At 41.0% G+C, this 23,394-nt stretch overlaps 1 protein-coding gene and 1 long non-coding RNA gene across 3 annotated transcripts in view; one reads left to right on the top strand and one right to left on the bottom strand.

Moving 5' to 3' along the window:
• The window catches only part of CCDC170 (coiled-coil domain containing 170), an 82,593-nt gene extending 74,652 nt beyond the window's left edge, over nt 1-7,941 (bottom strand). For both annotated transcript variants that reach the window (XM_053914284.1, XM_053914285.1), the window contains exon 1: nt 7,832-7,941. In XM_053914284.1, the coding sequence (XP_053770259.1) occupies nt 7,832-7,906 (75 nt within the window). In that variant the 5' untranslated portion in view covers nt 7,907-7,941. The remainder of the gene's footprint in view (nt 1-7,831) is intronic.
• LOC139440351 (uncharacterized) lies at nt 7,848-14,595 on the top strand. Its single transcript, XR_011650541.1, has 3 exons — nt 7,848-7,971; nt 8,315-8,489; nt 14,250-14,595. It is a non-coding gene; the product is annotated as an uncharacterized lncRNA (long non-coding RNA).
• The last annotated feature ends 8,799 nt before the right edge of the window (nt 14,596-23,394 follow it).

Raw genomic sequence — 23,394 nt, 5'->3', positions numbered from 1 at the left:
CCAAACTGAGGGGCATTCTACAAATTGTCCTGTTCTTACTCCTCACCCTCACTCCCGCTCAGGCACCTGTAGTTGCCCCTGTTATTTCTGAGGCTGCTCCCTCCCATCATCACTCACAACTCAGCATCCAAACCCCACCTCCCAACCCGCCCTGTGTGAAGTAGACCCTACCCCACTCAATCTCGATCCCACTGTCCTGCTTTATTTTCTTTTCATAGTATTTACCACTCTTTTCTACCATAAAATTACCTTCTTTATCTACTGGTTACTTTTTTATTATCTATTTCCCCCTAAAGAATATAAATTTTATGATAGTGGAACCTTATCAAAAACAGTGCCTGATTGAGAGTAGACACTCACTTCGTAGTTGCTGGAGAAAACTTCCATATCTTTGGTGCCTAACAAGGTGCCTAAGACTCCATGAAAATTTGCCAAATGGGTGACTAATAAATACAATGTGTGATTCACTAAGTAGAATATTTCTGGTTCAGATTTCCCCCCAAGTTCTCATTTTTGCTTAGTCCGAACAGTCACAAAATTTCATCATCAACACTTCCTTTTGTTAAAAAGTGCAAACTGCCACTTATAAAAATAGTCACGGGGATGTAAAGTACAGCACAGAGAATACAGTCAACAATATTGTAACAATATGACGGTGTCAAATGGGTGCTGGACTTCTTGAGGTGCTCACGTCTTAAGTTATATAAATGTCTAATCACTACGTCGTACACCTGAAACTAATATAATACTGTGTGTCAACTGTAATTAATATATAAACGAATAAGGAATAAGTAGACTTCCTTTGCTATTCTCCACTACCACCTATTTCACTTACTCTGAAGTAGAAGAGGACTTAGGATAAAGTGATCAATTTAGCCAGGTCTTAAAGTGTTCCCTTTGCAGACACTGAGATTAGACTATGACATGAATATGCTGAAAAACACATTTCTAGACAGCTGATAAGGAAGATTCAAGAGGGAAGTTACAGGCTAAATTCGGTCAATGGAAAGGAAGTTATTTCAGTTACTCAGACATTTATTTTTTATACACAATATTTAAAATATTTTATTCAACACTAAACATGTACACATAGAAACCTTAATCAATAGTTGTGCCGGTATCAGTAAGAGAACGAGAGCGATCTACTGGTCAACCTCAGCAATGCCTTTGAACTTTCCTGCCTTAGATCAAAGCAACAATTTCAAAGGGAAAAAACTGGAAGTAAAACAAAGAAAAAAGAAACCTTGGGGGAAGAACATAGCATAAATAATTCCTGGTGCAGCCAATGTGACTCCCTTTTTCAATTAAATGTTTAAGTTGTCCTTGAACACAGAAAAGGTAAGTCTTTAAATTAGCCAACTTAAGTACAAACCAGGAGCACTCACTATTGTTTCAGGCAGACTAACATTATATTTAGTAACATTAAATACATCACACACAATCTCTTTAAAACACACAAAGGAAAACCTGGGGAGCTGTTGGAGGTTGGCAGCGTGAGGCTGGTGGTCCTCAAGCGAGGAGATCATTTCGTACAAATTTATTACTCGGACAAATACAACAACGAGGAGTTCGAGTTCCTGCATGTCATGTTGCCCAAGGACATAGCCAAGCTGGTCCCTGAAACCCATTTGGTGTCTGAATCTGAAGGGAGGAATCCTGGGGTTCAGCAGAGCCCAGGACGGGTCCGTGATATCATCCATGAACCAGAGCTATTCTGGTGGCCACTGCCCAAGAAGCCACAGAAACGAAGCTGGGGAACCACCTTTTGGTCTCTAGTTTACACAGCTGTCCTCGCTTGCTAACGTCGTTCCGATAACATTATTATGTTGCCTTCTTCTTTCTCACTTTGATTTTTAAAGGATGTTTACAATACACTGTTTGATGTGCTGGTGACCGCTTTGCTTCTTGAGCAGAGCCAGCAGCACCACAGCCCAGCCAGAGAAATGCTCTTGGGCTGCAGCCTCTGCTGAGCATGACCCCAGAAACATGGGGAGCTCTGTGTCCAGCAGAACGCACTTGGCAGGCGGAGGAAGCATCTGAGAATAAGACCATGGCTGTTACAGGCATTGTGTAAACTTGCTGTTTTGTTTTTTTTCCTGCCAGGTGTTATATGTATAATGATTAACGTTTCAATGTATTGGAAACTTTCCATTTTATTCAAGAAATCTGTTTCATGTTAAAAGCCTTGGTTTAAAGGGAAGTGTTTTTTTATTAAAAAAAAAAAAAAAAGGAAAACCTGCTCTCTGGTTGGTGTACAAAAAGTTATTTTCTTCCACCTGCTCTCTGAATGCTTTCTCACATGCTGCTTGCTAGAGCCAGATGGTCCAGGAATAATTAAACACCACGAGAAAGTAAGTGTTGTAGTTACATAAGATTGGTGTGCAAATAAATTAGCTGCTTATTCATTTTTAAACTTTTTATTCTAATAACTTTAAAACAGAGAAAAGTTGCAAAACTAGAACAGAGTTTCTGTGTACTCTCTGACCCTGTACCCAGCCTCCCCTAATGTCAATAATTGCACACCTGAGGCACATTTATGAAAACCGGGAGGTTAACACTGGTACAATGCTATACACCACGGACCTTACTCGACTTCCACCAGTTCTCCATGGCTGTCCTTCTTCTGGTCCGGGAGTCAATCCAGACACCACAGGGCACGTAGATGTCACGTCTCCCAAGTCTCTTCCCATCACAGCCTTGACCTTCTGCAGAGTTGTTCTGCAGAAAATCCTTCGTGGTGGGTTTGTCTAATGTTTTCTCATGATTAGACGGTTGTCATTTATTTCGGATAGTATGAAGCGATTTTTTATTTAAAACAAAGGAAAACATCTAATTACTTGTCTAATTCAATCCCTACCAATAGAGTACAGTTTGTAGGATTTTGTACAATTGATCAGTTTTAGTCTAAAGGTATTCATCTCCTTGGGCAAAGGGGAAAATTCATCCTGTTAACTTTTACAGTCATATTCCAAGTATTTTGTGTACTTTTCTTCATTACAATGCCTTAATCACATTTGCATTTTTAGCTCTCAGTGTCTCCCTTGACAGATTTCTGTCTGGTTATCAGATGCTAACAGGAGTGTGCTTTAAAAATGTTTTATTCTAGTTGTGAATTGATTGTATCTCTTTATAGATTTTTGCTCCTGTAAATTTTTACTTTCTATATTTTGAGGTTATCTTTTACATGCATACACATTTAGAATTATTATAACTTCCTTATTAATAAAAAATTTTATGAAATAGAAATATAATTTGTATCATTATAGTGACTCCCTTTATCTGTAGTAAAGCTTTTTTCTTTGCCTTGAAAGTATTTTACATAATATTACTGTAGTTAATCAGATTTCTTTTGGTTATTATTTCCCAGTTAAATCTTTTTATACACTTATGCTTTCAACTTTTCCATATCATTTTGTTTTTACGAGTCTTTCATAAATAGCATATACCTAGGTTTTAAACAAATTCAACCTGACAACTTTTGTCAGTTAACTGAGCCTTTAGTCCATTTATATTTATTGTAACTATTGATACATTTGTATTTCTTTCCATCATTATCTTGTATTTCCTTATCTCCTGCTTTTTCTGTTTATTTTTCTCTACTTTCTTGCCTTTTTTGAGATTTGGGTGTTTTTCTTTATAACTAGAATAGGGAGACTTCTGACTTAAATTCATATGAAGACACATGATTAGGTGTCAGATCCTTAGTTAAACTTGACCTTGATTAAAAGGAAGTGAAAAAAAAAAAGAACAAACCACAAGAGGGAGGAAATGGTTCTTTAAAAAGTGAACATGGATACCACTTCACAATCATTAGAATGGCTACTATTAAAAAAAAAAGGAAGGAGGGAAGGAAGGAAGGAAGGAAAAGTACAAGTGTGGACAAGGATGTGGAGAAATTGGAACATTTGTACATTGCTGATAGGAACGCAAAACGGCACAGATGCTATGGAAAACAGTAGGGCAATTGCTCAAAAAATGAAAAGCAGCATTACCATATGACCCAGGGAGTCCAATCCTGGGTAGACACACAAAATAATTGAAAGCAGTGTCTTAAAGAGACACTTGTACACCCATGATCATAGTAGCATTATTCACAATAGCTGAAGGTGGAAATGGCCCAAGTGTCCATGCACGGGTCAGTGGAAAAACAAAACATGACGCATACACGCCAAAGCACTATTCAGCCTTAAAAGGGGAAGCGATTCTGGCCCAGGCTACAATATGGATGAGCCTTGAGGACATTACACCAAGTGACATAAGCCAGTCACAAACACAAATACTGTATGGTTCTACCTAATGTCAAATTCAGAGTCAGAAAATAGAACGGGGGCTGCCAGGGGCTAGGGAGAGGGGGAAATGGGGAGCTATTGTGTAGTGGATACAAAGAATCAGTTCTGCAAGATGAAGAGAGTTCTAGAGATGGGCGGTGGTGATAGTCGCACAATAATGCGAATGTAGTGAATGCCATTTAAATACGGTCAAGAGGGTTAATTATGTTATTTGTATTTTATCACAATTTCTTAAAAAGTTGAAATGGTGGGGAAATAAAGGGAAAACAAACTCTACTTCCTGGATAATTATACATGACCAGCTAAGACCTTTGCTTTGAGGAACTGTAGCTGTTGGTGGACTGTTGCTGTTTATTTACCTTTGTTTCTCCTAACAACTGCAGCAAGTAGTTCTTCTAATGAGCCCATGTTTTACCGAGAGGAAAGGAACTTGCTCAAATTCCCAACCACGGTACACACTGGAGCCGTGACTTTGGTTCAGATGTTCTAGGTATGTGAAAATACAGTAGTAGCTGGCAAGCCACTATGTATTTGTAGTTTCTGACACCCAGTCCACGCTCTTCTCACGAAATGACTGCTACAGCTTTTGGCTGACTGATGATCTCTATACAATTTGGTAACATTTTTCAGCTTCCATACCTTATTTCATGGCAAGGTTACACTGTTCTGCTGAAAGCTATATTTGTAACTTTCCCCAAAGCATGTTTCTGTCCTCCATACTTGAGCTGTTACACTTGAGCTCACATAGCATCGCTCTTAGTACTGCTCACCACATTCTCTAGTCTGGTAAAACTCTGCCGATGATTTGATTAGAGGAAAACCTAACTCGAGAAAAATGCGGCGTTAAATTTAGTTCATGGGTTATGCCAATGAAACAGTCATCTGTTTATGTCTGTTTCTCTTGATTGTGAACTCTCTTTTTTTAAATTGAATTTATTGGGCTGACATCAGTTCACAAAACCAGACAGGTTTCGAGTGCACAACTCAACAAAACATCATCTGCACCCTGCATCGTGTGCCCATCGCCCCAAGCAAGGTCTCTTTCTGTCCCCATTCCCCCCGCTTTGCCCACCTCCACCCGGCCTCACCATGCTTCCCCTCTGGCTATCACCACACTGTTGTCTGTGTCTGTGTGTTACGTATACATGCTTTTTGGTGATTCTTCATTGACAGCAGAGACTGTCAAATTCATCAGTACATACTCTACCCCTTGCATAGACCCTCAACAATTGACTGAGGAGCTGGCAGCTGAGGTAGCAAAGGAGGGGTCGGTGATGGCAGTGGTATGGGTGGTAGTGGTGTTGGTGGAAAGCAAATGCCAAATATTACAAAGAATAATACATAACAGCTAACATCAACAAGCACTTATTTTATCACTCTACTGAGTGCTTTACATTTAACTGTGAAGTCCCCAAACTATACTACATGGTAAGTATTATGACCCCATTTTTAGGAGAAACTAAATTTCTGAGGCATTAAGGTCTTTTTTTTGCAGGGGGTGGGGGGCTCAAGGTGTCACACACAAGTGGTATCACTAGGCCTGCTTGAATCCAAGAATGAGCCCTCCAGTCCGAGCAATCCCCTACATCATCATTCGGTTGCATACGGTCCCTGCTCTGTATTTTAATCTGCTTTTCAGTGCAGGACGGTGTGGGAGGAAAAGTACTAACCTTTCAAGAGAAAGACATGTAAGTCCCCACTCCATCACTAGCTAATTAAACGAGCTGTTTCATCGTCCGCATAAAGGGAAACTCCTGTCTAGCCTCCCTGGCAAGACTCTCCGATGAAGTGTTCTCTAAACTGAAAAATAAATCCTAATAAATGCTGGCCTTTCTGTGTCTACTTTTATTCTCAACAAAATTTAGGTCTTTCAGGTTGATTAAAATCTTGAGTGTGACGGATGTTTTCCTTTATGTAGGCAGTCAAATTTATCCTAAAAAATCTCAATATGAGTCAATAAGGTTACTCAAAATGATCACTTATTTACTGCTAAAACTTACTTTTCCACATTTGCAGTGGAAAACTCTGGCAGATACTACCAATCAGAAGCATCACCAGTGGCGGCACAAACGACATTGTGTACCTCCTGGTGTGAAGCGCTGAGACACATCACTTCGAAAGCATTTTACCAAAAGTCTGATCATGAAAAATGATCCGATAAACCTCTTCTACAAAACAAATGGCCCAGACTCTGTAAAAACTATCAGTGTCATCCAAGATGAAGCAGGGCTGAGGGACTGACTGTTCCAGGTTTACAGGGACTGAAGACACATAACTAAATACAATGCGGGATCCTGAAATGAAATGTTTGCAGTAATTGGCGTTATTGGGACAACTGGCACGTTTTAGCAGGTCGTGTACATTAGATAACACTATTGCAACAACGTTAAACATCCTGAATTTGATCATTATCTTTTGGTTAGAGAATGCCCTTATTCTTTAAGAGATCCACAGTCTAGGACTAAAGGGCCCTGATGCCTGTAATTTCTTTTCAACGGCTTCTCCCAACAGATACGTATAATATAAAAACATGACATACTGATGCATGGGCTAACACTCTTCGTTTACAGTAGGACACCATATTGGGATAAAATATGCAAGTGTCAAATGGAAGAAATACTGGTTTTATTTGTACAAGACCACAAACATGCCGGGAACCAGGAAATCTGAATATGGGTCAGATGTAAGTACCGCAACGATCAAAGCAGCTGAATATGGCAAGTGCTGCAGCGCATTGGGGACCCCACCCCGTGTTTTGAACCTGAGAGTGGCCGCAGGGATTTCTGTGGTTGGTGTGGTTATGCTGAGGGCATCTCTCAGGTTGGAAACTCAGCGGGGCACATTCCCACGTCTCTACCAACCCCCGCTGACACACTGCCTGGTGGGGTCCCGATGCCAGGGCGCATAGGATACACAACTTAGGCTGGGCCAGCCCAAACTCCGTGTGCGCGCGCTTGTGTGTGTGTGTGTGTGTGTGTGTGTGTGAACACACCTGGTGCCCTCCTGGGAGTGAATGAGTAAATGAAACCAATGGCAATTGAATTAACGTGTCTGGGGTGATTAGCAACAACAAAAGGCCAGAGACTCTGCTTAGGACTGGCATTAACCCGACGCCATCCGATTTTAAAGAAACTGCTCTAAATCATGTCTTGGTGGCTAAGCAGTGTAAGTTAACCGAGAGAGTTATTTGCTATGAAGGGGCTTGGTGGGGGAAGGCAGGGGGTTTGGGGAGGGTCTACAGGAGACGGACACCCTGTTAACCTGTTCAAATAAAGGGTCAGAGAAGCAAATTGGTACAACCTAGAATTCAGACGCACTCCACAAACCTTAGACCAGCCCCAAACTTCCCAAGCTGAACTGGCCGCTGGCAACTCCAGTCCATTTCCGAGGCGAGAACACACCGATCCTGGCCGCCCCCCGCCCACACACGCGCACGCATTCCAGAGAACTTTGCGCACCCCGGCCCTCCACGCGGGTGCTCTGCGGCGTTAGGAGAGGCGGCCCCGCCACCCCCGCGCGCAGTTGGCCGGCTGGGACCGTACCTCCCGCGCGGGCGACGAGGCATCGCTGGTGGGGTCCAGGCGCCTGGGGCGGCCGGAGGGGGCGCGGTGGCTCATGCCCTGACCGCGGAGAGCGAGGCTGCTGCTCCGGGAACCGGCCGGCGCGTCTCCTGGGGCAACCGGTAAACACCGCGGGGGACGGCAAGGCCCGGCCGCCTTCCGCCTGAGAACTACCGGGGGCGCCCCGATCCTCCAGAGGGTGTCTCCTCGCTTTGGGGGTCCCGTTTGGCCAGGCCGAGGCTTGGCTGAGCGACGGACAGTTGCCAAAGCGACTGGGCACGTGGGGGTTGGAGGTTGGTCTACCGCGAGCGTACCTACAGATCTTTTTCCTTTTGTTGGGGGACAAGGGATAGCCAGGGGTCAATGTTAACGGTGGCGACGCACGCGAGGTGTAGGCGCCTGGTGGCGCAAAGGTGAACCAGCGTCTGTGTAGCACTTACGGTGCGGAAACGCTTCTGCTTCCAGCCCCGGACCAGCTTCGCGGGCGCACAGCCCCCGCGGTGGTTCACGATCTGCTGCCCCAGGCTCGAAATTCTTCCCGACCTGAACGAAGGGCGCGCCTGCACCTGCTATGGGCTCCCCCGATGGTGTAGCCTGTCCCGGTGGGCTGCTTTCGGCTTTCTCAACACTGCAGGCAACTGTAAGTAACAGCCGCAGCTTCTAATTATGAAACACACGTGTTCTTTTGAGAGCTGTTCTAAGTGCTTTCCATCTATGAACTCATTAAATGAAACAAGATTAGGAAGTGGATATTAGGATTAGCCATTTTTAAGATGTGCTACCCATCACAGGGAAGTAAAATAAATTATCCGAGGGTATACAGCTCGTCAAAGGCCAAGTCAGAGTCGGACCCCAGAACATAAAGTACAGAGATTGTAGCAGCAGCTAAAAACGGAGCCCACGTTCACCTCGCCGTAAGGCCCTTGGTGGACCTTTGTACACTTCAAAATCAGACATATGGCAGCTTTTCTTGATTCCGTCCCATCGTCTACGTGCATCTATTGTTGTGTCTGCGAATTCCTTGGCCTTGACAATGGCTTTTGATTTTACAGCAGCATTGCCACATATCCAAGCCTCAATGCTTTCACTTGAAGCAACCCCCCCCAAAAAAAAACCCAAAAATAGTCCTTAGCGGAAACTAAGACTTTCCTAAACCTCCTATGAACAGTATGTTTTCAGGTTGCAGTTTTTCTTTGCAGCAGAATCACCGCACGTTTCTTAAATCGTCCATGCAATGACACTGCCAGAGAAAACACAACAGCTGGTGAGCCCCCAAGGCACCTGGAAGAGAACCTTCCTGAGAAAGTCCCTTCCCTACTACCTCTACATCCAATTGTTTCAGAGGTCAATTTTATAAAGTCTGATTTGCAGTCTTTAAAAAAAAAATCAGTGTTGATGATGAGTGTGTTAATTAACTGGGTGAGAGGAATCCTTCCACGATGTGTATCAAATCATCACTATGCATTTTAAATGTCTTACAATTTCATTTGTCAGTTATACCTCAAGAAAGCTGGAGAAAAAAACATACACAATGCAGAAAAATTGTCATCCGTGTTAAACAGATTTTTCTCTATGTGAAAGCAAGGTACTGTGGGGTTAAGCAGGAGCATTGGGCTGACCCCTTCCCAGAAGCCTTTAAACTTTCTGGGATGTTAAGACTCTTCAAGTCAGCATGTGGTGATGTGTCCTTTGAAGGCTGAGAAAGAGGACCCTGAGTGTGGATGTCTGTCCAAGCTGGAAAGGACTCCAGTTTGGGACTACCTGCTCTGCGACCGTAGAACATATAGGCCGGCAGTGGACAGAACCCTGGGTATAATGACTTTCATTTTAGCAAGGGAGGGAAGTAAAAATGCACAAAGCATGTTACAGCCCAGATTTCTCACAAAACTGGGCTGGGTTTTCAGGAACATATATAAGGGACATATGCACAAAACCAAAGGGGGGTAGGATCGAGGGTGGGGGAAAAATTGTAATTATGTACCTCGTATAGCGTCATGTGGGTACTAGATTTATTGGGGGTCACTCTATAAGTTATATAAATGTTTAACCACTATGCTGTATACCTGAAACTAATAAAATATTGACTGTCTATTGTAATTGAAATGTTTTTTATTAGTAAAATAAAATAGAACTTGGGTTTCTAAATAAAAACTGGTTTTCTGACACACTGATCAGTGCCCATCTTTAAGCTTTAAAACTGCGGTCAATCCTCATTATTTGCAAATTCCAGGTTTGTGAATTCACCCCCCCCCCCACTAAAACTTATTTGCAACCTCCAGGTCAATACTTAGGACACTTCCTGGGCCATTCACAGACCTGCACCGAGTGGCGACAAGTCTGAGTCATGGTGGGTAGTAGACTACCCATCATCATGCTGATGATGTTCCCAGCTGAGGTCAAACAAAGCAGCCCTCTGCTTCCGGTTGCAGTTCCCTCTATAATCAAGTGTCTGGTTCGAGGTCTGTTTAGTGCCACTTTATTTTGGCATTTTTTGTGTTTTTGGTGGGGTTTTTTTTTTGGTGATTTCACTGTTTAAAATGACCCCATTCATAATGCTGAAGTTCTGCCTAGTGTCCCTAAGCATAACAAGGCTGTGATGTGTCTCACAAAGAAAACAGTGTATTATATTAAATAAGCTTCACTCAGGCCTGAGTTTGGTGCTGTTGGCTGCGAGTTCAATGTTAATGAATGAACAATATGTATTAAACAAAGTATCTTTAAATAGAAATGCATGTAAAACAAGGCTATGGATTGATTGGTTAATGAAAATGCTCTGACTGAAGGTTAACATTGTATTTCTCCTAGGTACAGTGGTTCAGTTTTTGCTAATGCAGTGTTTGAAGCAATTTTATATAGAAAATAACTACTGTGAATAACAAAAATCCACTGTATTCCACTGCAATCAGTCACTGATTAAATTTGACATTCACACTGCGGTTTGTATGATTTGCTGTTTGTTTATTATACAGAATGGTTGGTATCTTTCAGTGCCCAATTTAAATCTACAAATATTTTCATTTAATAATGTGATAATTAAGTGGGATAAGCCAAATGTACTTCCAACCAATTCAGGTATACGATCATATAATATGAATTTTTCTAATTACATATCCTTAAAAAATAAACATAAAATTATATATTCTTGTTCAAAACTATCCACCTGAAGTGAAATTAGATTTTCCGAAACACTCTAGTAGTACAAAGTTCTGGAAATGTGTTACACATGACAAAATAATGAAAAAAAAAATCTGTGAATCTTGCTTTTTTTTTTCCTGCCTCGTAGTATTTTTTATTCTATATTTGAAACTCTTTAGGGATGAAAAAAATGAAAAAAAGAATAAAAATGAGTCCAAAGGTTTGCAGCATTTATCATGCAATCTAAAAAGCAGACCAAATGTGACTTCCAAAAATAATTAACTTTGAAATGTATTTGCTCTGTATTAATTTGGTATGGCTTTCAAAATAAAGTTAGTGGCATCAGCAGAAAGAGGCAGGGGTCAAAATTCATTGTGCATAATGCCTTTGAAAGCATCAAAGAGACTGTGAGATTCTTTGGAGAAACGTGAAGCCATGATGCTTACAAAGTATTCGTGGTTGTTATAAAACAGTGTATTCTTTAACAGAGAGGTGCACAGTACTGAAAGGATACCACTGCTGTGTCAAGGCAGTGGATGTGTTACTGAAAAGCCAGAACTGATCCATGCAGTTGGCCGGTTTTTCCCAGACAAAAGCCAACCCTTGGTGCCACACTGGTACTGGAAATATCAAGGGAAACACTTTGTAAAGTATCTGATTGTCTGAAACTAATCCAAAATAATATTGAATGTAAACTACAATTAAAAAAAACAACAAAAGCACTCCTTTTAGGTAGCGGAAAATAGTAGACTACCCAGTGAAAATGTTGTAGGATCAAGCATTTCCCGTTTTAACACACCTGGCAATCAGTAGATGTGCCCTTCATTGAAATCGTTACAAATAAGGTCTAGTTCTTTTCATATACTTGAAAAAATAGGAGGTACCAGTAAAGTATAAACTTGTGGGTCAGAGATCCTGTCCTTTTTAAGAAAACACTCGAAGTCCTTGAACTTATCCCTGGGCTTCATGGTCCTCAAACAGTGGTTAAGCGGCAGGGTCCTGGAGCCGGGCTGCCTGGGATGAAATCCTGGCCATTCCCTAGCCTTGTGATCCTGGGCAGATCTGCCCGCCTCCTCGGACCTATTTCCCCATCTGTACTACAGCCCTTAACCCATGGGGTTGTTGCAAGGATTGCATGAGTTAATGTATGGAAAGCCCAAGTAGAAAACCTGGAACAAAATACAAAATAAGTAGCTATTAGCATTATTTTAAAATATAGAGTAGAAAATTCCCACACAAGACACTGCAAAAAAAAAAAAAAAAAAGATTAGGAAAACAAAGTGTTTACTCTTATTCTAAACTACTCAGAACTTTAGAAGATCATAGGCTTAAAACACTGCTTTAACTACTCAGTCTATGAGAACAAATTCTTAAAGCATTTTCCATATTTTCAGAAAATAAGGGTGTTGAAAGGGCTTGTAGGTGGAAGCAACAGAGGTGCCTCATCTCCAAGAACTTAGAAATCAATTGGCCTTTGATTGAACCAAAGCAGAGATATGCAGACATCTTTTTTTTTTTAATTTGCCCAGCCAAGACAGCACTGTACTTCACTGAATACATTAGCATATTTTTAAAAACACATGCTAATCACCAGTGAGGCCACTGTACAATGAAAGCTCAGGGGGAAGTGGTGGACCCCTGTGTCTTGTCCATTTGGTAGCTTTATTTCTCATCTGAATTAATCAGTGCACTTCAGATTTTTAAAGCCTGAAAGTCTGTAGCCACGGTGACCCCGAGGACCTCACCTTCCCTCAGAATCATCCACTTCAGGGTGTGTCCGAGTGCTCAGGAGAGCAGGGCCACAGGACCCTCCTGGTTCAGTGAGTCCGGCCAGGACCCCCCCGAGACAGAGATGAAACGCTACTGCATTTTCTCAGGTTCTTTTTAGCTCCCGCAAGATGGAGTTCTTGAAGGACCCATGTTAAAAATTCCACCCCAAAATATGATAACTTGCCAAACATTCCATTAAAATCAACTTGCAAAAGCAAATGTGCTTTCTAAATTAAGCAAAAACCTCAGCTTCTTCTGGATCTTTTAAACGTCTTTATTATTTTGGAAAATCTTAGGGCTTTGAGTGGGGGAGTGTGGGATTTTCCTGACCCCATTTTAGACATGCTTTGGGATTCTTTTCAAATTATGCCAACTTTTTTCCCAAAAAGCAACACATAATTCTTGCTGAAAAGAAAAGTCTGTGGCAGTTGAGAGCGAAGACTGTTCACGCACTGCCCTGGCTTCTCGATATCAGTTCTAACCGCCTGCAGAGGTTTTCACAAAGTCTTCAAACACACTTCCATGATGTTCTTGATTCAGACCAGGCTCCATTTTATTACCCGCTGAGGTTTAGCCAACCCTATTCATACCTATAAAGTGTCCTCATCTACTCCTCTCTGCAACATCCTCAAAATAGACTTAATTTTTGGAAAGAGATTTTATCTTCTGCTGATTCACTGATATGACCTCAATTAAAATACCCTCTTTATAAGCTTGCATTACTAACCATAAATTTCCTTGGCCTATAAAACTGTGTCTAATAAAAGAGAAAGAGAAGGAAGCAAGATACAGGAAACCAAGCATCCAGCTAATCATTTTTTGAAGAAATGAACAAAGGCCTCAGCCTTCCCAAGGACAGATGACTCTTGAGATGATAGTTCCTGAAAGTTCCAGCATTGATACGACACACTGATTTATGAGTATACACTGCCTTTATTTCATTTGCTAAATCAGCCACAATTACCACAAAATGCAACCATAAAAAATTTAGAGCAATATTGCAAACATGGTCATTCATAGCTGGAACTATAAAAATACCTATTGATGGGTTGGAAAAAGGCTTCACTGGGCAGGTGAATCTTACCAGAACTCCAAAAAATGAAATGAGAAAAAAGTAAGAACTTCCCTCACTCCTACCGTCTCATGCTTTAGGCATAGCCACACTTCAGAACATGTATGGAAACAAAACTCTCTGAATCCATTCTTATCCCCTGCAGTGTTCACACATAGACATGAAAACTCAAATATAAGCACAGCTTGACTTGCCCCAAAGCCAAACCTAAATCCAGGGCCCAGGTTTATTTTTTTTCCAATTTTGATTGTCATATTTTGTAATTGTACGTAGCTAGAGTGGTTAGCAGTTCACTAAACCTAGTTAGGTATGGCCTTGAATTTCAGCCTTGGTACGTGGGCAGAAGTGAAATGTCTTACTTCTGGGTTTGGCTCATAGAAACCTCCATTCCATGTGCTTCCTGTGTCCTTCTTTTCTGCTTAGACTCTGTTTCCAGAATGACCTCAGACGCCACACATTGAAGGTGGAAGAGCCTCTATCAGCCTGGTCCCCTGAGTGTCCGCATGGAGCCGATAACCCCATCACTTCCCACACACCCGTCCCGGCCCATTGGACTGCGTAAGAGTGCATCCTATTCTCTTAGGCCACCGAGCTTTAGGTATATATCTGTGGTAACAGCTAGAATAACCTCAATTATACAATGCACCATTTTTAAAGCAAAGAAGAAAAAACTGATCCTGCTGAATTTTGTTGGAAAATGTTAAAAATTTATGAGTGGAGATACATTATGAATTTATTTTCATTTTTAAAAGTAAAAAATAAAATATTTGAGGGGAATTTCTTCTGAGTCAGATCTGTGCCCCCGGCACCACCCCCCACCCCCCATGCTGTGGGGCTGGCATAGCTTTTGTCTGTGGGAAAAGCTAAGACTCTTCATTCACGGAGTAAGTTTTTGAATATATGGTTTTCCATAGAATAACCCCCTCCTTTTCTTTCTCTGTGTAACACTTCAGTGAACTTTTACAGGGCAGCAAATACATAAAACAGATCATTCTGGCACTGCTCTGCTTAAAGTGGGGATTGAAAATGTGGCTTCCACCCCAAACTGTTCCTGGCACCCCTGGAAACACCTTAACAAAATCCTGGGGGGCTCTCAGGAGCACAGTTTGAAAGCTGTAATTCAGTCACATGGGTACAGTCACACGAAACATCCGTAGTTTCCCTTATTTAAATCTTCAACTTATGTAACCTTAGGTAATAAACTCCATTTTCCTTTAGAATATTCTTTTACATTTATCTCCCTTCTATTCTCTCTGCCATTAGTCTACTTCAGACCCACATGACATGGCCGCTTTGCCTGCGGTTCTCCCCACTCTCCCCATCCATTCTGCACACATTCTCGTAAGAGTCTATTCTCAATGCAACAACACAAGTGGCCTTTACAGATCGTAAATCCGAGCAGGTCACTCGCTTGAAACCCTCCAATGGCTGCTCATCACAACTGGAATAAAAACTCCAAGTCCTTGAACGGTCCTCAAGACCCCACATGCCCTGGCCAGTCTCCCCACACTCTGTCTGCACCTCCTTGTGTTTCCTGAGACACAGCAGGCATGTGCCCACCCCAGGGCCCTTTACATCCCCCTTTCCCCTCCGAGGGCCCTCTCACTGCCCAGACGGCTGCATGGCTAACTTCGTGTACTTCACTGAAGTCTGTAATAAAATCTGACCTGCTTATGTGGCTTTCCCTGACCACTACGTCTCAATTAGCCGCTTCTCCCTTCACCCACCTCCCCAGGACCCCTCACTTCCAGATCATCCCCAGACTGGTTTGTTTCCCCTTACTGAACTGTAAGCTCCCAGAGGAGGAATTTTTATTTTGCTCATCACTATTTCTCCAACACCAAAAACAGTACCTAGCATGTACTTGCTGCTCAGTAAATAATTGTATCAACGAATAAATTAACAAATTTCCCAGAGAATCTGTATAACCTTATTATTATTCTTTCTGCCTCAAAAACATTCCAGTCACAACATCACCAAGCCAGAGCTTCTTTTTACAGCCTTATTTCCTGGCTCAGAGTCTCTTGAAATATTGATACGCACAGCAGCATGGATGAATCTCCAAGGCATGCTGCGCAAAAGAAGCCAGTCTCAAAAGATTTGTGTTGTATGATTCCATCTCCATGACATTTTGGAAAGGACAAGGCTATAAGAAGAAGATAGAACAGATCTGTAGTGCCAGGAGATTTGGTGGGGGCACCCAAAGGGACAGCACGAGGGAGCTTTGGGGGCCTAACAGGACTGACCCGTATTCTAAATTATGGTGGTGGTTACACAAATCTACACATGTGTTGAAGTCCATAGAACTGCATCCCAAAAGAAAAAAGTCAAGTTTACTACAACTTAAAAATTAAAATGAAAAACAAATATGTTAAGTCCTAGAGACCCTAAAATCCAGACAAATTCAGTGTTTGCTCTTCCCCACACCTTGCTCTGACTTTTCTGCCCTCCCTGTCGTCTCCAGTAGCCTCTCTTGTCACTTCTCTTGCTTTATCTCCTTTCCAAAAGTCTCAATTAGATTCTCCCCACTGAAAGTCTTCTGCAACAGAACTGACAGATTGATCTTTAAACATGACTTTTACCACTTTCCCCCTCAGAAAGTGGCTCCCTGCCGTCTATAGCGGTGGTCTCCTGGCCTTCCTCCTTGTAAGGCCAACGCATCTTTGCTAAAGTGGAGTCTTTTGCAGAAGCCCAATATGCAGAAGACCGTTTTGAAGATGCCCCTGGTTCACCTAGTTGACCTAGTTGACCATAAATGGGGTGCTAGAGTCCCATTCAAGTGCTTCCCTAAACCACCAAAGCACCTCCCCAATGTCCCCAAGAGCTCAGAGAAGCACAGGTTGAGAACCAGAAGCCAACAGGACAAAGTCTAACTTTTCAGTGATATTTCCGACCTCTGAGAGATCTTACTATTTGTCCTAAAGAATTTATGGGACCACAGAAAGGGCAGAAGACTTGGGGACTTTTGGGTTCAGGCTCCAACCCAGCCACTGGCTAGCTGTGTGGACCTTGCTGAACCTCTGTTGCCCCACAGATCAAGTTACAATAAAAATAACCTATCTCAAACGGTAAGGGTTCCTTCTTTTTCACATCTGTGTAGTATTCCATTGTAGAAATGTACCACAGCTGCTTTTATCCACCTATCTACTAATGTTTCAGATCTTGGCTATTGTAAATAACACTGCTGTGAACATAGGGGTGTGGAACTCTTATCCTTTGCGACAGCTTGGATGGACCTGCAGATTATTATACTAATCGAAATAAGCCAGTCAGAGACAGACAAATACCATATGATCTCACTTATATGTGGAATCTAATGAACAAAATAAGCTGATGAACAAAATAGAACTAGAGTCATGGAAACATGGAACAGACTGACAGATCTCAGAGGGAAGGGGCAAGGAGGGACCAGATAAAAGGTGAAGAGATTAGCCAAAGAACATGTATGTATAGCCCATGGACACAGACAACAGTGTGGTGAAGGCCAAGGGAAAGTGGGGCAGGGGCTGGGTGGAGGTGGGCAAGCGGGGGAAAACAGAGACATCTGTAATTAAAAATAAATAAATAACCTATCTCATGGTGCTCTTGCGGTGACATAGTATATGAATTCTTTTGAAATGTATAAAGTGCTTGCAAAATGTATGATAGTGTATTATGATTATGGAAGGCAATGTAGGTGGTGGCAAAACTATGGCTTTGGGCCCTTTTGACCTTGTTCAAATACGGGTTCTGCCACTTGCTGCCAACTGGCAAGTTTCTTATTCTCTAAGAGTCTATTATCTCATGTGTAAAATGGAGCAAATATAACATCATATTCAGACCTGGAAATCTCCAGAGAAACAAGAGGGCTTCGATAAGCCTCTTTTTAAGAGCAATCATCGGAAAAGGGAGTGGTACCAATGTGGGGAAGGATGCTCAAACCAGAGGTGGCTGTGGCAGGAAAGACAGAAGGAAAAAAAGGACTTTCAGTCAGTCATTGAACAGTGTCAACTTCGGTTTCCACCCTTAGGGTCCTTTTGTTAAGCCAGGTGCCTCAAAGTAACACAATATTCCTCCATCTCATGAAGAATTTCTGTCTATAGTGTCTGCAGTCGATAATGACAAACTCGTCAATCAATTCCTTTTTTAAAATTTATTTTTAGACAGAGGGGGAGGGAAGGAGAAATAGGGAGAGAAATATCGATTTGAGAGAAACATCTATCAGTTGCTTTCTGCATGCACCCTGACCAGGGACCAAACCCACAATCTAGGTATTGTGCCTTGACTGGGAATCAAACCCGTGACTTTTTGATTTATGGGATGATGCCTAACCAACTGAGCCACACCAGCCAGGGCTTAATCAATTCTTTTAACTGAAAATAAATTTTACCCTTTGGTTTTATTTATCAACATATTTAATTTTATCTTCATGATTTGTCTTATAGAAATGATTTAAAATTTCTGAAATAGTGCAGCTTGCAAAAGCACTTGGTGTTGTATAATAGGTACCATCGATCTGTCCAGTGTGGAGGTAGGGGCCATCATCTTACACATCACAATCATAAAGGAAATCAGTCTTTCAATGGGTTAAACAGAGACTAATAGAGAGTTAAAAACTAGAGTTTTGGGTGAAGAAAAAAATGACATAAGGTAGAAAGAAGGAAGTAGAATTCTGCACAAAGGTAAAATGCCAACTTTTATGCCAGAAGAGTAAATAGGATTGCCTGTCTTAGTTTGTGGCAAAAAAAACACAAACCGTGAAATCACATACTGAGCTAAAAGCAAGCTTACTGCCTCATATAAAAACACTAAGTGGCAGAATAATTGAACACCTAGCTAAAAATCACAGTTAATTAGTAACCGTTCCTTGCCCGAGTTACCAACTCTTTGAACAAGAACCTACCTCAATAACGGACAGTAGCTGATGGGCTTTCTCTAAGATCACCATTATTAGGGTTTCAGCAGTTTGACTCACACTCCATTTGGGAACTGATGAGAAAGGAGACAGAAATATAGAATTAAGGTATATATTACAGATTAACATAAAATTGCACCTCATTTAATTTAAAGTGGCTTATCACTAATGCTATCAAAGACCGGACAAGAAGTGGAATCATATATATGAACAGATTTTGGACTTCAGCAAAACAGATAAACAATTTTTGGTTGGAAGAATGAGCCAGTTCATTCTCATCAAATCACTTCCATCTGTTCTGAAGAATAATTTCCCTCCAAAATAACTGCCCACTGTTTTGCAGCTTGTTGGTGGCATGAAACATAAGAGGCATCCCTTCATTGCTGGGTTTGCTGATTTTCAACCCTCTACATCAAAGTTTTTACAAAAGACTTCCTTTTTCAGTGCGGTGTTCAGCCTATTGTAAAATTCCATGAATTCACCTGTGCCCATTGACATGAAATATGATACAGAAAAACAATCTGTTCTCACCCATCCCCATTCTAAAGCATTTCAAAACATAACATTGATATTTAGCTCAGCTTTTTACTTCTACTGAGACTTCAAAGTATTATCAACTCATAATATGGCTTATCACCCACATCCTCTGATGGCTCACATTTCCATTGATAGCGTATTTACTCATTTTTAGAAAGAATTTGATTACATGGTTACAAATTATGCTAATGACACAATAATGTCAAATAAAAGCTGTAACTTGAGTCTTGGAGTCCAGCAGCTAGAAGTTTAAATTTTGACTCTGTCATTGACGAATTGAGTGGCCTTGTGTTATTTGAAATCACCGAGACTTGGTGCTTTTAAATGTTTAATGGAATAAAAAACAATTGCTTCCAGCATTTTTATGAGGACATCATGCCACATTATGAGTAAAGTACGTAATACTGTGCCTGGAACATAGTGCTCCATAAATGGTACCTGTTCTCATTGGCGTGCACTTGTGTGTTTGATATTCACTGCCTGTCAATTATCATAAAAACTTGAGAATATACGTGAAAGAAATTTTTGTTGAATTTTACTTCTTGCTTTATATTTTAAACAGCTCTGATTTCTTATGTTTAGGGTCTTTAAAATATTTTAAGAAAAAAGTTACACTTTTTTATTTTAAAAAAAAGCTCAAACGATGAGGTGAAGGATGACTCAAGCCGCGTGCATGTGTGAAACCAACCCTTCACTCCTTTTAAGGACCCCTGGGAGGCACCAAGCTGGACAACAGAGGATCGCCATTAAGTGGAGTGTGAGATGGGAAGAAAAAGTACAGTATAATGTGTCTCTTCTTGCTGCAAGAAAATAAAAAATAAAAGTAAACCTGACATGCCTTTCACCAACCTTGTGAAAAGTGAAGGAAAATTGAAAGGAGAAAAATAAGAGCAGGTGTTCTTAATCTGCTTTTGTGCCATGTATGTCTCCAAATAAAGTGTCCAAATTTTTGACATAGTGACAAACAGCATTCCAAAGTAGCTAAAGCAACCGTAATATAATAATGAAAAGATGCGTGCTTTCCGCAGGTGACAAAGGTACTGGTACGGCTAGTATTTGAGGTTCATGGCCTATATTCAAAATGGAAGGAAATACTAAATTTCAATTCAATATTCATAAAAACGAAAATGAAATTTTTTCCCACCCAAGTGTACAGACCACCTGTGGATTCTACCTGCCGAACGCTCTGGACACCGGAATTCCTGAGTTGGAGATGCACCAAGCTCCCTTTGTATCTTCTTAAATACAAGACAGAATTGGAATATTAGCTCCTTTAAACTTTTTCCATCATGGTAAAAATTTTCTGTACTAAAATTTACAAAATAAGGAAACAAATATAGTATTACTGTCCTTCAAACGAAGGCTAAGCAAATAGAAACACATCATTTTCAATTTCTTATGAAGTTTCTTCTAGTGTTACTCTTCAAATTGTTAAAATTCTTTTTTTCTTTTTACTTTTCACGAATTTTAATTTCGTTTTCAAATTCACATATTTTGAGCTACTTCTATGATAAACCACTGCAATATTTTGTTGTGGTATAGTATACATAAAATTTCAGCCAAGAGAAGAATGAGGACACACTTTCATTGCCTTTGACCTGGCTGTGACCACAGTGGACGCCAGAATCTCAGCTCCAGTGTAACGATTTTAAAGTTGAAACCACAGGAATGTGCAGTCAACAACGACTCTGCCGGTTTCTCTTGCTGAACTCTCCGTACTGAAGAGTAGGGGAGAGAAATCCAGCCACTTCATTATGTATACTAAAGGATCTCCCCCTTGTGCCTAAACTTTGTATTGAACTCAAGCAGGATTGAAAGTCATCAGCATGGTATATGGTATGAATTTTTTAAGAAAGGAGAAAAGCAACTTCCCTTCTTACATAATTACTCAATACTGAGAGTTTGGGGCTATAAGTCTGATGTAAACACTATTCTTGGAGGACCGGAGTAATTGGGTGGCTTCAATAATAAACAGTAACTGAAGACCTGCAAATCTTAATGGATGCTAAGTTACCTCAAGATGTTCACTTCAGCTTCTTTAATAACAGCAAAAATTGTGAACACTCTCCACAGCAAAAGAAAATATGACCTAGCTATATGATCAAATGTTTGCAGCCATTTGTCCTGGCTCGTGTGGCTCAGTTGGTTGGAGCATCATCCCATAACCCTAAAGGTTGTGGGTTTGATTCCCAGTCAGGGCACATGCCTGGGTTGCAGGTTCAGTCCCCAAGAAGCAGCCAATCAATGTTTCTCCCCCTCTTTCTCCCTCCCTTCCCCTCTCTCTAAAATCAAGAAGCATGTCCTCAGGTAAAGAATGTTTAAAAAAAGTTTGTAGCCATTTTTAAAAATCACATTTTTAAAAGAACTTTTAACAAATAGAAAATTGATCACAATATTGAATAAGACGGTATTCCAAATGCAGACATTCCTGGAAAACTCCCAGTTATATATTTCTTTAATTCACTGAACCACTACTAACTGACCTAATTGAGCAGGCTTTCTAGCGGACTCATTTCTCCTCCGGGCTTCAATTTAAATAGCATCACCTCAGCTGTTGAAAATCACTTCAAACGCTGGAACTCATCACCTATCAGTCATTCATTGGGCACGTGTACTGTGCTCAACGTGGTTGGGGGGGAGGGTTGGGCAATACATGCCCCCCAAAATGTATGACTAATGGGAATTAATACTTTAGAAGTGTCTCCCATAAGAACCGGCTTTCCCTTCTATTTTCTAAAAGATCTGAAATTGGGTGAATATATTAAATAAACTGAAAAGGGGAAGGTGGCCCACCAAAGCAAAGCAGAAAGGCAGAGTGTACTGTGAGTGGCAGTCTTTAATGGGTTGGCTCAGCGTGTACCAACCACAGGCGGCAGAATTCCCCTCCCTGCCTCGGGTTTACAAAGCAAGTGAAGAGATCAGGTTTAAGGAATACTCAGGTGGCCACTAGAGGATGCCAGAATGCTGCTCTCCGCAGGACTCCTTTCCCTAGGGAAATCTGGATTGGGATTGTTTGAGCTGACCAGAAATAACTTCTCCTTTTCCAGTAAAACTGTGAGAATGTGACTTAGGTCACACAGTTGACAAGAAACCAGGGATTTATGAGTCCCGGACCACTACTGAGTCCCAGGTCATACTGCTATCCAAGGAAAAAAGGAAAAAAAGAAAAAAAAAAAAATTCTCTCTCCAGGAGGAAATAAGTAAACTAGAAAAAAAATTACAAAAGTAAAATGACAATAATGAAAATTAACAGACAAAAACTTTAGGAGTTAAAAATATACCTCAGAATTAAACAAAATTTTAAAACAGTATGACCCTGCTTTTTTATTAGAAATGTAAAAAATATGTCTGTACATGGGGAAAACTTAGAAATACATGTATCAAAATCTTAACAGGGGTACTTGAAGGTGGTAGGATTGTATTCTTGTTTTCCTCATTTTTTCCCCTCTGCTTTACTCATTTTCTACAATTTCAAGGCATCACGTGTTGCTTACTGGGTCAGACCTGACATTAGCACTTTATCCAGGCAATGAGACAAGCGTGTGAAGAAATGTCCGGTCTCCCTGGTCCCAGCATAAAAGGAGAGAGTGGAAAGTTCTGCGGAGGCAGAAGCACCAGGACAAGGCTCAGTGGGTTTTGGGCAGAGTGGGCTTTTGGAAAAACGGGTGGAAGAGGGAATTTTAACCAACCTAACTCTGAACTGTTCTCAATCCCCTCTAGGATTTTCAGAAAATGTAAGTTAAGGGTTCAAACTATGGTGATACTGCCCTTTGTGAAGGGTATTTCTCTTATAGAAACACGACCCTGAATTTGAACATGGGCTCTGATTTCATAAAGGTTTGGAAGCATTATTGCATTTTGTTAAACACAAAATACTGGCTGAAATTATATTATTAAAAGCTGAATCGTCCCTACAAATCTTGTTCATCTGCTGTCCTTCCAAAAAGTAGCATAAACTACCATCTCCATTTAATTATTTACCTGCCCTTCATCCACATTTCCATCATAATATACCTGAGATATTAAATCTATGTCTTGATAAAAATGTATTGCATGAAGTCTATGAGCTGCTTTTGGGAGTTACTTTATACTTAGCCAAGTATGGTATCAGCAGTTGAAACAACTGCGATGCTGTTT

Source organism: Desmodus rotundus, chromosome 11 (genome assembly GCF_022682495.2).
Source record: "Desmodus rotundus isolate HL8 chromosome 11, HLdesRot8A.1, whole genome shotgun sequence".
Classification (NCBI taxonomy): domain Eukaryota; kingdom Metazoa; phylum Chordata; class Mammalia; order Chiroptera; family Phyllostomidae; genus Desmodus; species Desmodus rotundus.
This window is presented reverse-complemented; position numbering and strand designations above follow the sequence as displayed.